We start from the raw sequence: 12965 nt of genomic DNA on the forward strand, positions 1-12965 counted from the left end.
GCAGCCATCAGGACCCCTGGCCCCTGGCCTGCCTTACTGAAATGCCCCCCCTGGGTGAGTCACATCCTTGGGTCTTAAAGGCATTTTGGCTTCCAGAAGCCTCTGTGGGAATGCGCTTCAGGCCTGCACGGTAGGACACGTCCAGAGCCTACAGTCCAAAGGCTGTTGAGCTTCTGCCTCTGCAGTCATCACCCAGGGGAGCCTCAGCCCCTGACCTGGAGGAGGGGATAGTAGTCCTGCCCGGAAGAAGGTTGTGAGGACCACCTGTGGACGCATTGTTTGAACCTGACCAGTGGGGATCTGGGTTTTAAGAGTCAGCAGGTCCCTTTTATTCTGTCAAAAAGGCCAAGTTCTTGGATCTGCAGTCCTTGGTGGGGAAGTAGAGGAGGACGAGTCCCAACTCTTGGAAGGGGGTTCAGCCTCTTCTACAGATGGAGGGGGATGCTGGGAAGAGACCCCTTTGGCAGAGGGGAGAAGAGGCAGGAGAGGGGAGGATGCTGGGAGCAGCCAGTGGGGGCATCTGGCCAGAACCCAGCTTCGCTTCAGCTCAGGCACAGCCCTCAGTGTGTGTGTGTGCCTGTGTGTAGGAGACATGGGGGGCCCAGAGCATCCCCAGCCTGGTCCCCACCCCGCGGGGGATCCCCATGACTCCTGTTTAGCTACTCCTGAGCCTGAGTGCTGTCCCCAGGGTGTGAGTGTACAAGAGAGGGTAGGACCACAGGCCACAGAGCAAGGGTCCCCAGTTCCTGATGGGGAGATTTCACCCTGATGGGGTGATACAGAGTTCCCCCCTTCAGATCGTACAGAATCGCCCACTCCTAAAGCACGTTTCCCCTTGCCCCTCCCCTCCCTGAGCAGCAAACCCCGCCCCCCCCAGGCAGCTCTGAGCTATTGGACTCCTGAGTGCCACATGCCAAGCACAGAGACCCCGGGTTTTGAGGAGGGACAGAGAGGAGGGTTCCATAGTCAGAAGGAGTCAGGGATAGATCTGGGCTGGACGCAGGGGTGATGGGAAGGAGGTATGAGGTTCCTTATCAGAGGGACTTCGGGGGCCTGCAGAGGAAGAGAAGAGGGCACAGAGGGGCCACAGCCCAAATGCCCGTCCTGTGACTCAAGCTGCAGAGCCGCCCATCTGATCTAGTCTGTTCCAGATGCTATCTGAAGCTCTTTCTGTGGGTGGACGGTTACAAGCACACAAGGAGCTGTCCCCCAGAACAGCTGGCCTGTATCCTCAATAATGCCAGTATCCTGGAGCCAGGCAAGGGCTGCAGGACTCTTCCCATGAAAGGGGGCACTAGAGACATGGCACCAATCCTGGATTGGATCCTGGCACGATGACTACCAGAAAGGCCATCAATGGGACAGGCGGCGAAATCTGGATATGAGCTGGTATTAGAGAATAGAAATAACGGTGTTCCACTTCCTGAATTTGGCATTCGTGTTGTGGTTATAGAAAGACTGTCCTCTTTTCTTTAGGGGTGGAGGGCCAAGTTGCCTTAACTGACTACTACTACTACTGTTACTACTATTAGTAGACAAAGCCAGTGTGGTCAGTGTTAACAATCGGGTTTGCTGCTGTGGTACTGTTCTTGTGGCTTTTCTGTAGCTTTGACTGTTTGCAGAATAAAACACTGAAGTTCAGGAGCATGGGCCCTCAGGACTGCTGTCTCACCCCAGCCCGGGCTGTGGGTGGAGGGTTTGCTCTCTGTCCTGGGGGTGAGGAAAGGCTCTGGCTGGTTCTAGGAGTGTGGCCTGGGTCAGCGGCGAAAGGGCGACGGTCACTGGGCCTCAGAGGCAGGGGCCCTGTGGGGACAGGCACCTGCTCATTTTCTGTCCTTGCTCTTTCCTAAACCGTGTCTCCCCACAGGCTACTCGGGATGTGGTGCTGAGCCGGGCACCGGAGCAGGAGGAGGACCGGGCAGTGAGCCTGCGGAACGCTGCGGCCATCTACGACCTCCTGAGCATCACGCTGGGCAGGAGGGGCCAGTACGTCATGCTCTCCGAGGTACAGCCTCCTCCGCTGCCCCTCCCCTGCCTCCACCAAGGGGTACAGCTCTGTTCTTGGGAGACCCAGCTGGGGACTGTCTTATTTCCAGTGCCGCGAGGGCTGCCTTTCACTGGCAGGGTGGTTTTTGTTTGTTTTACAGATTTTTTTTTTTTTTTTTTTTTGCGGTACGCAGGCCTCTCACTGCTGCGGCCTCTCCCGTTGCGGAGCACAGGCTCCGGACACGCAGGCTCAGCGGCCATGGCTCATGGGCCCAGCCACTCCGCCCCATGCGGGATCCTGGACCGGGGCACGAACCCGTGTCCCCTGCATCGGCAGGTGGACTCTCAACCACTGCACCACCAGGGAAACCCTGTTTTACAGATATTTTCATGTGTTTTTTCTTGTGAAAGAACGCATGGTGTTGTATAGAGAAGCACAGGAGGAAAATTATGCACCCCTCAGTTTCCCCCAGAGGTGATGCTGGTCTTCTGTGACTACCTGTCCTGGCAGGGTTCTGAGCTGGGTGTGGTCGGGAGCCTGGAGCACGCCCACTGTATTGGGCAGACACTGCCGGGGCAGTGCTCCATGGGCTGGGTCCAGAGGGTGGTCCCTCTCCAGGATGTGGGGACCAGGAGCACAGAGCTGCCGCTCTCTCCTGCCCCCTCCCCACAGTGCGAATGGCTTGCGCACTTCTTTGAGCTTTCAGATCCAGGCTGGGATCAAGGGTGGCATGGGGACCCTCGTCCCCTTGTACGGGTGGCCCTCTTGGCGGCAGATTCTCTTTGCACGTGTTTGGGAGGGCTCCCGAGAGGAGGGGCGGTCACGCCTGCTGAGCCCTTACTCACACCGAGGCACCGTGCGAGGTGCTTCCAGAAGATACCTTCTTTAACGTGGGGGGATAAGCGGTCTCTCAAGTTCACCAGTGAGGAAGGCGAGGCCCAGAGAGGTGGGTTTCTGCCCAGGATGGTGCAGGGAGTGCAGTTGAGCCAGCACGGGGGGACCCAGGCCACCAAGCTCTGAAAGTACCTGCTGTGTGGTCCTGTACCCCTCACCTCTGTCCCCCACCCGCCTGACCACGGGCACACAGTGAATCCTGACCTCGAATGCTGGCTTCTGCCTCTGTCAGCTGGAACCACTTCTGTTGGTGACTGTCAGATCTCATAGGCAGCGCCTGACTCAGAGTGGCCCAGGATCAGAGTGGCCAGGGAACAGACGGTTTTTCCCGGTGGTCGTAGAGAAGAGCGGAAGGAAGCCTGTACGTTTGGGCAGCGTTTTATGCACGGGCTTTAGAGTCGGTACGTCTGCCACTGACTGGCCCTATGACGGTGGCAAGTCGTTTACTGAGCTTCAGCTTCTTCATCTGTGAAGTGGGGGGTAATTAGAGAACCCGCTTCACTGGGTTGTTGGGAAGAGTAAATGAGTTAAGACACGTAGAAAGCTGAGTGTGGTGCCAGGCACAGTAGTAAGAAGAATTGTCAGCTGTTATTATTTTTATTGGATGTTTACATTTTGAAAGCACTTTAACTAATCTCATTTGGTTTTCACCATCGCCCTTGTGAGGTGTTCACATGATACGGAGGTGGGAACCGAGGGCCAGAGAGGGTGAGAGACTTGCACAAGGTCACACAGCATGCGAGTGGCAGAGACAGGTTACCCCTGGAGTTTTCCGACAGGAACCAAGTATGAGCTCTGGCGACCTCCTGCGGGAAGCGACTTGGGCAGAGATTCCCCTGGAAGGGTATGGGGTGGGCTGGTGTGGGAAGGACCCCTAGAGGGGAAGTACTGACCGTCTCCCTCTCCCCAGTGCCTGGAGCGAGCCATGAAGTTTGCATTTGGAGAATTTCACCTTTGGTACCAAGTGGCCCTCTCCATGGTGGCTTGTGGGAAGGTAAGACCCAGGGTGTGCTGGGGGTTGTACGCTCACCCTTGGCGGGGGAGGTGGTCTGCTCTCCTCTAGTCCTTCCCAGAGGTGGGTGGAGGGCGGGGCAGTGATTCAGAAATATTGTCCGGCAGCTGATTTTAATCTCCAGGGAATGAGGGGCATGAAGGGTCACACACAGACCCCTGTGTGAATCTGGTTCCTAGCTGTGAGTTATGACTGTGCCAGGTAGGCAGATGTGTCTGTGGATGCTTTCCTCCGAGTACATGTGCACGCCTGGGGCATCGTAGCATTTCCGCCTGTGAGTTGGTTGGTGTGACTGCCTGAGGCAGGCATGGACATGGGTTCCAGGCGAGGGGAACGTTGTTCCATTTGGGCCGCAGCTCTCTTCCTGCCCAGGAGGGAGCGTGGCATCAGGAAAGGACATCCGGAACTCACCTAGGAGGGAGCAGGGGCCCCCCCTCCCCTGAGGGAGTGTGGAGGGAGCGCTTCGAGGAGAGGAGGACGAGGCCGGGGGTGGTCAGGAGGAACCCTGCTCAGTGCGGGGCTGACCTTATTCCAGTTTCCAGACCTGTGTTTGCTCTCCACCCGCCAAGCTCTGCCCCAGCACCCACTGGTTTTCCCTCCCATGAGAATCACACTTACGTAAGCCGCTATTCTCAGCAGTGACATGAAAGGAAAACCTTTCCGGAGCTGGGCGCTGAGGGTGTTGGGGCTGAGGATGCTACGAAGGCAGGAAGTGAGGAGGCATGAGCTCGCAGATGGTTCCAAGAGCTGTAACACCCGGAGCCCATTTGTGGGGCTGAGGGGATTCCTCCCTGCCCCCCGTCCCGCCCCGACCCGTCCCGTCTGCGCCACCTGCCATTTCTAGCCCCGCAGCCATCTCTGAGGAGGGCCCTCCCGGCCTTGCCAGCAGCTCCTCCATGAATGGAGGGTGGCCAGGTCCTGGCAGGAAAGGGCAAGAAGGGCAGGTGCTGCAGCCTGACAGGTGGGAAGGGCCCGGAGAGGTGAAGCCGAGAATCAAGTGGGAGCCTTCTCTGCACCCCACTTCCCTTGCCAGGCATTTGTCTTCCCAAACCTCTTCCCCTTCCCCCATCACACGGGCCACCTCCCCGAACATCCTGAAGTCATGACATGACGTACCCTGGCTCTGCACTCCGCAGGGTCTCGTCGAGGCTCAGAGTTCAGAACACAGACAGGGCGAGGCCCTCAGGGTGGCGAGGTGCTGGAGCTCGTGTGGAGCCTGGGCAGACAGCTTGCAGTGGGTTGCGACAGCTTCTTCCCACCTCCAGGGAACAGAGAAGGAGCCTCTAGTCTTGTAATAGTGAGTATGGTCCAAGAGGCCCAGGGCCAGTTCTCACCCTTCTGGGGGTCATGGTCCCCTTTGAGATGCTGAGGAAAGTGGTGGTGACCCCTCCTGAGAAGAGTGCACTGTGCTCAGAAGTTATCGTTAATTTCTGGGGGTGCTCCTGGAAGCCCCCCCAGTCTCAGGAAAAGGTGTCACGTTACAGGGTCTTCAACCTCCTTACTGAGAAGAGCCAGGCTCAGAGAGGTCCAGATGCAGCCTGGCATACCCCTGGCATACCCCAGGATCCGGGGAGCTGGTGTCCAGACCAGCAAGGTGGATACGAGAATGGCCTTACAGGCAGGAGGTTGGGGTGATCAGTGAGCTCGTCACGCGTGGGGCCGCACAGGCTGGGTTACACCCACCCCTGCATTCAGTGCATCAGGAGATGGTTCTGGAAGCGCACTCTCCACCCCCCGCCCCTCAGGAACCCCACGCACTGGATCGGTCTGCCGGGTTGGCTCAGGCAGCCCTCGGAAGCGTGGCCAGACCTCGCCTTTGTCAAGAGCCTAAGGTGGGAATCAAGGTTCTGTACCTGCGATTGTGCGCAGAAGGTGAGGCCGAGCGGATATCAATATATCTGGCACCTCCACCTGCAGGAAGAGAGGAGGAGTTCCATGGCGTGATTTAGGTCACTCCTCTTGGTCTCCTCGGCAATCACAGTGGCTGCGTTGCTAGGTAACCAGAATGACAAAAAAAGAGCCCGCAGCTCCGACTGTGGAGTCCTCAGATGGCTCCTTAAATAGCAGTGTTTTGTGGTCTGGGTAGGGGTGGGACGTGGAGGGTCAGGGTTAGAGAAGCCCGTGTTTCAGGGATGCAGAGGTCAGCAGCCAGGGAGGGGGCAGGCCTGCTGGAGTGTGTGGGCAGAGGGGGCTGTGCTGAGGGAGCTGGGAGCGACCTTCACGGGAGGGGGTCTCCGGAGAGGGGGATGGCCTGGTAGCTCTTGCAGAGCCCCTCACCTGCCTCCCTCGCCCCAGCCCAGGCCGAGTACCTCCCTCCCCTGCAGCCTCCCAGCCGGTCATATGCTAACACCCTCTTGGTCTCATACCTTCTTCTTTCATGAGAGAGCAGTGTGGTGGGGACTCTGTCCTCTCTCCCCCGCCTTTCTGTGGGCACCTGACAGGCAAGAGCCATGGCCTCTTCCCCCTCCATGCAGTGACCCCACATCCCCCAGCCGCATGCTTGGGGCTGAGAAAAGCTCTCCTTTCTCAGGGGGGAAAGGAAAGAGAGCTAGAGAAAGGCAGGGGTCCAGAGTGGACGCAGACCAGTGGGGCCCCAGGTCTCCATCAGTCATTCTCCACACTGTGCTGTGGACAGGAGAGTCCTCTAGATCCCCCATTTCCCCAGCGGGGCCTGGAGTGGCTGGGGAGGATGAGAGCTAACTAACGGCTGGGAGCTAGGCCCACTGCAGGGCCCAGCTTGTGGGAATTGTAGTTACACACACTCACCATGGTTACAAGCTTACAGCCAGACTGCTCAAACCCCAGCTCAGCCACTTAGGGGCAGTGTGGCTTCAGACACACTATTTAACTTCTGTGCATTTCAGTTTCCTCATCTGTAAATAGGGACATAGCTACCTACCTCATAGAGCTGTGAAAAGCAAATGACTTCATATTTGTAAAGCAGTTAGAACAGGGGTCAGCACACTTTCTGTAAAGCGTCAGAGAGTAAACATTTTTGACTCTGCGGGCCAAACAGTCTCTGTGGGAACTACTCCACTCTGCTTTTGCCCCACGAAAGCAGCCATAGGCAGTAGCCACATGAATGGACGTGGCCAAGTTCCAATAAAACTTTATTTACAAAAGCAGGCAGAGGGCCAGATTTGGCCTGTGGGCTGGGTTTTGCAGACCTTCCGCACTTGGCCATCCTCAGCACAGTCTAGTGTGGCCCCATCCCCACGGTTTCTCTCCTGCTGCTTCTCTGCCAGCCTTTATGCTCCCCGCACTCCCCACCACTGGTCCCGCCTCCAGTCCCCATGTGGGCTTATCCTCATCTTGCCACCTATAAACTGAGGGTGTTGAACTCAGGGGTCTGAGATAATTCCTTCTACCTCTAAAATTTCTGTGGTTCACATTTGAAATCCTTTTGAAGAGCTTCCCTCTGTTGTCACCTTAGCTCTTATCACATCACTTCTGGGCAAGGGTCACAGCCTTCATTCTCCAGATGAGGAAACTGAGACCCGGCGCGGGGGGGGGGTGGGGGGGACTTGCCTGCCACCACCGCCTGGGCTCCTCCCGCTGGGCCTCTTCCTGGCTCGGGAGGAACGGGGCGCAGAGCCGGGGCTGGCTGTTTGGGAGCTGCCCCCACTGTGGGCATGAGGCACCCAGCCTGCCGCAGCGCAGGGCTGTGAGTGACTGTGTTGCCCACCCTTTCTCCTGCAGTCATCCTATGCTGTGTCGCTGCTGCGGGAGTGCGTGAAGCTGCGGCCCTCGGACCCCACGGTGCCCCTGATGGCCGCCAAGCTCTGCATAGGGTCCCTGCACTGGGTGAGTGAGCTACGGGGTCAGGGCCCAGGTCCTGGTGGCTTCCTGTGGGAGGATGGTGGCAGGTGGGCGCCAGGTGATCGTGTGCGTACCTCGCTGTGTGTGTAAGGGGTGGGGGAGCATGGGGAGCTTCGAGGCGGGCGGGCCTGGAGGGGAGAGGGGGGTGGAGCATGGCTTCTGAGAAAACTCCAGCCTCCATCCCCAACTCAGGATGGTGTCAGGTTTGTGGTTCAGCCTTGAATGTCTCCAGGGAGCCAAATGTGGAGTCAAAAGCTGGGGTGCCCCCCGCCTGCCCAGCAGCAGGGGCAGTGGGCAGGACCTTGGAGTTACCTGGGCCAACGCACCATTTGGAGTCAGAACCAGCTCCGGGCCAGTGGGAAGGTGGCCTCTCCGTCAGCCCCCTCCTTCCTCTGGGCTCCAGCCCCCTGGTCCCTGCCTTGTGCTCAGCTCCCTGCTTACCACTCTGCTGAGGTGGCTGAACTAAAGATGAGCTCAACGTGTGCCCTCTGCCCAGCAGCACTTTACCTCGAGGAGGTTAGCAGGGGGAGTGAGCAAAGAGCCCTGGGCCAGGAACCCAGGGTCCCGGGCCTCGCCTTGGTGCTCCCTCCGCCAGGCTCCCAGCTGCTGCTCCCAGCCCGGAGGGTCTAGCGGCGGGGCCTCTGCACGGCTGTCTCCTCTCGCTGGGAGCCCCTTTCCCTACACTCCTGGCTTCCTCAGGTCCACATCAGCCTCCTGGTGTCGGGGGAGGCCCTATTTCCACCCCCTTGAGCGACACGGAACAGTGCAGCATCTCGGCCATGTGTTGGCTGTCAGCCCCACCCACATCTCCTCTCTTCAGGCTAAATAAGCCCAGTTCCTTCATTGGCCCAGCATCTCCCAAAAGGGGAGCTTCTCCCATACATGGTCCTCCCCTTCCTGACGTCGTGACACCCCAGCCTACCCTCGCTGTCAGGTGCCCAGCTTGTTCCAAGGCAAAGGGGCCAGGCTCCAGATGCCTGCAGCAGGCACTTCAGAATTAGCAGCCTCTCCAACTCCTCCAGTCCTGGGAAGGGAGACTCTGCCAGGTATCCTGAGGACCCTCTCCGAGGGGTCCCTGCCTCACCACCCAGCGGGCCTCATCCCACCTGTGCTGCAGGGACTGACTCCCTCGCACGATTGGTGGAGGGGGGAGGAAGCGGCACCTTTCCCTCTGTTCCCTGGTCCTCAGGTCCCCATGTATGATATGCACATATGGCCCTGCCTTGGCCCCAAACGACTGTGGATGATGGGGGAGGGAAGAGCATTGCTTTTGGCCCCAGGCTTTATGATGTTTTTCTATAAGACTGATCTATAATAGGCTCTAGGCATTTGGAAGAGGCTTCGTGATGAGGTGGGTAAGAGTTTCACTGTTCCTCATATGTGGCATAAATGACATAAAGTATGGAGAGGGCCGGACAGGTCAGGGAGGCTTCCAGGAGGAGGCGGCCATGGACTGGGCTTCGAGGTGGGCCAGTGGCGGGCCCTTCCATCACAGCTTGCTTTCCTCAGCCGCATGATTAGTGGGGAAACTCGTCCCCCAAGTGTTTTTAGGGAGACTGTTAGCGTCTTACACCCCAGAGGGTAGGGTGCCGTTGAGATGTGGGTGCCGGCAGAGTGGGGACCCAGTCTGAGCGCATTGCGGCAGTGGGTGGCGTGAGCCGGAGGATGCAGAGGGTGGGCTCGTTGACCCGTGGCTCACACCCCTGTGTGTTCCCAGGGCTCCTGAGAGGGGCCTCAGGTGCATCCCTGGGATGAAGCCCAAATACCCGCCTTGCCAGGAGTGGGGCGGGGAGGGCATCTGTGCTCCCAAGGGCTGCCAGCTCTGAGTTGGCTGTGGGTCCACCCAGCCAATGGCCGCCCTTGCTGGGAAACCCTAAATGTAGGTCTCTCCGCAGCAGAGGAGCTGTTTCCCCCAGCAGCATAATTACAGTGATTATGTGCATTCAGATTACATGGTAATAAAATTAGGATCCAGTCAGTCCAAATTGAAAACAGATGAGTTAGGAGCAAAGTAATCAATGACAACGTAAATAGAAAAGCCCAAAAGGAAACTTAAACATGCAGACTGGACCTCGGAACTGGGGAGGAGGGTGAGTTGTTTAACCTCACCGGAGAAGTTTATTTGGGTTTGGGGGCTGGTTTGAGCCAGGGTTTAACTCGGGTACAGGCTAGAGCGTGGTCCTGCTGGAGGGCTGGGGCTGGGCTCCAGGCAGCCTTCCCTGCCCTGAACAAAACCTTCTGTGCCTCCCTACCTGCCTTGGACACTTAGCACAAGGCATTGCGTTTTTTGCTGCATGTGTGTTTCTTGAAGTCAGGAACTCACTCTCTTCTTTCTTGAAACCCTAGCCCAGAGTTAATGCCTAGTGCTTACTGGATGGATCCTGCTTGCCAGTGAGCACAATCACTTGTGGAGGAATTCTGCCTTGTTTGGTACTTGCCTTTCTGTCTAAACGGGGAGCTTCTTCACTTACTGTTTCTCACACCCTCAGCCCTTCTCTCCCACAAAGAACCCTGCACATAACAGGTGTTGAGAAATACAGAATAACACCTGCTTCAGCAGTCCACGAGGGACAGGTGTGGGAAGTCTACATCTGGCTCACGGTTCTCCCTGGCTCCCTGGGTTGGCGCTGGGCTGAGAGCACGCTGTAGGTGGCCCGGGGCAGCCTGTTCTCCTAGGAGACCAGGAGAGGGGCAGCCCAGCACTCTCTGTCCTCAGGGCCGAGAGCAGGAAGAATGGGTCTGACGGGCGGGCAGAGGGGTGCTGGTGCTTTATAACCGGGCACAGATCCTGCAAGGCGACCCATGCCACCTCCGCCTCCTGCCTTCACAGCTGTCCTGGCTCACCTCAGCCCCCAGCAGGCCCAGCCATTGCCCAGCCAAGCCCCATGAGCTGGGGCCCGAGATCTGGGGATAAACAGTTTGGCCCGGGTTGCAGGAAGGGAGGCTTAAACTGGGACACTGGAAAAACGAGTTGTGCTGGGTGAAAGCGGACCAGGTGGCCGTGTGCCCAGAGGTGGAGCACCTGCTGTCCCCGTGTCCTGTCCTTATGCCCAGAGCCAGTGTAGGATGCTCCAGACTGGGTCTGGGTCTGAGATCAAGGTTGCCCCTGGGTGAGGGCGGGTGAGGAGGGGCCTGGGCAGAGGTGCTGGCATGGGCCCATGCTGGCTGCCCTGGGTTTGAGAGCACCGGCCCCTCTGCTTAGCCTGAGGCTTGCCTCGGTGGGGGAGGGCGTCCCAGACTCTGACCCAGTGACAGCAGTGGGGCAGCCCCCTGCCTCAGCATGACCAGCATCTTGCCGGTGTCCCCAGCCAGTTATTTGGGGCAGGAGAAAAGGGAGCTGTAAATATTTTTTCACATCCCTCCAAACACAATTAGTTCAAATTCATTTAATTAAAAGTTAAAACCTTTCTAGGAGGATAGGAGATGGGGGTGTGCCTGTGTGTCACACACAGAAGGAGAGGAGGTTGTGGAATGGAAAAGCGGGCCATGCTCATCTTTGGAAAGGTCTGTGGTGCTGTCCCTCGGCCTCTTCCCCCAAGGGGGTGGGATGGGATGGTAGAAAGAGTGCAGGCTTTGGAGGCTGAGAGGATAGGGTTCGGATTCCTAGCTGTGTGACTTTGGGTGAGTCATTTACCCTCTCTGTGCATCATCAGTAACCTGGAAACAGTTACATCCACTGTTACAGGGTGGCTCCGACTACCAGAGCTGAGCAGTGTCCCTCTTATTTAGCATGTGGGAGGTACCTGGTAAATGGCAGCCATCCCTGTAGCAGACTCTCAGGAAGGATGTGCCTTTGTGTTTTTGCCTTCATTTTTGAGATTCAGGGATGGGGAGGGCCAGGAAGATGGATTAAGTGTTCAGGAGGCCAGAAAGAATGCCAGCTCTCCTGCCACGAGCTTGTGGAAATTAGGAAGCGTACCTGTTCCTTCCAGGAAGAAAAAAGTGCATTTTCAGTAGAGCAGATAACAACAGGTCCTGGATCCCATGGGAAGCAACTAAGGAGAAACTGGAGGTGCTGTTTAAGCAGAGCTCTGGGGGCTCAGAAATGACCTTTCTCTGGTTCCCAGGGAGGGAAGAAGAGGTGAAGATTCCAGGGGTACAAGCTCTTTGGCCCACGGCGAGATGAACCGGGCAGCCTGAGCCGGAGCAGAGTGTACAGGCCAGGAGCCTATCTGTGTGGGGACCAAATGAAGAGAACTGGAGAGATGCAGGAACTTGGAAAGGCGTGGGAACGCTTTCCGTACTTACAGAAAGCAAAAGCAAAGGGTCAAAACGTTACATCCTTCGATGCATCCTTTTCCCAAAGGGACAGAGAGGAGAAAAATGAAGACCCACAGAGGGCAGCCGTGAATCAGGCAGCTCAGAAAGATCCAAATGTAGACTCAGAAGACCTGGGTTGGAAATTCAGTTCTCTCACTTACCAGCCGGGTGACCTTGGGTAGGTCCCCTAAGCACCCTGTGCCTCAGAGCCTAAGCTGTAAGACACCCCTTCCATCAAGTGGCTGCCATGCTATGACACGCCAGGTGGGCACCCAACTGCTCTAGAATTGCAAGGGAGGAAGAGAGAGAGGATCTCCACCTGGGTTTTGTGACGAAGTTACATGGCCTCCACAGGAAAGGAGGTATTAAAAAGCAGTGTAGGAGGAGAATGGTTGAAAGCTTTGGAAACCCCTCACCCTGCAAGTATTTTGATGAGCAAGGAGGTCCCAGTGCTGTAACCCGAGCAAATCTTGCAGAAGCAGCGGCACAACTCCAGAGCCATTAGCTGTTAACTTTGGAGGCCACGGGAGGAAGTATGTGGAGACTGGAAAGGGCAGGTGAGATGCTAGACGCCTGGGTGGTTGTAGATGGGCAGGCGCTGGGTGGATCAGTCAGCAATCTACTTTTCACACTGTAGATTGAGACCCATTAGTGGACTGTGAGATAGAACTTTTTCAAAAAAGAAATAGACAATCACAGAATAGCATAGAAAATATCCGAGTGTATTACCCACGGTAGAGGTGAGTATTGTGACAGGGTAGGTGGGTGGTTACACGTATGTGTGTCCCAGACCACGGGACAGAGAGGTTGACCGACCTGGCGCAGCTGACTGCACAGGGAGACCCCGCTGTCCTTGCGTAGAGTTGCTCCTTATCTGAGACGAAGGGTCAGGCCAGAGACAAAAGGCAGACAGTGGTGCCCCCTCTCTGGATTCCAGGAGGGTCTTCGATGCCACTTCCTGATTTGTCAGTGAGCTCATGTAGCTTTAGACGA

At 57.1% G+C, this 12965-nt stretch overlaps 1 protein-coding gene across 2 annotated transcripts in view; it reads left to right on the top strand.

The window, feature by feature from the left end:
• TTC7A (tetratricopeptide repeat domain 7A) overlaps window positions 1-12965 on the top strand; it is a 122031-nt gene that overhangs the window by 61805 nt on the left and 47261 nt on the right. The window contains exons 1-4 of one of the 2 annotated variants that reach the window (XM_032652057.1): window positions 1036-1389; window positions 1868-2005; window positions 3792-3875; window positions 7593-7697. In XM_032652057.1, the coding sequence (XP_032507948.1) occupies window positions 1357-1389; window positions 1868-2005; window positions 3792-3875; window positions 7593-7697 (360 nt within the window). In that variant the 5' untranslated portion in view covers window positions 1036-1356. Of the gene's footprint in view, window positions 1-1035; window positions 1390-1867; window positions 2006-3791; window positions 3876-7592; window positions 7698-12965 lie in introns of those variants that run through there. The other variant, XM_032652056.1, reaches the window with a different exon arrangement.

Source organism: Phocoena sinus, chromosome 13 (genome assembly GCF_008692025.1).
Source record: "Phocoena sinus isolate mPhoSin1 chromosome 13, mPhoSin1.pri, whole genome shotgun sequence".
Classification (NCBI taxonomy): Eukaryota; Metazoa; Chordata; class Mammalia; order Artiodactyla; family Phocoenidae; genus Phocoena; species Phocoena sinus.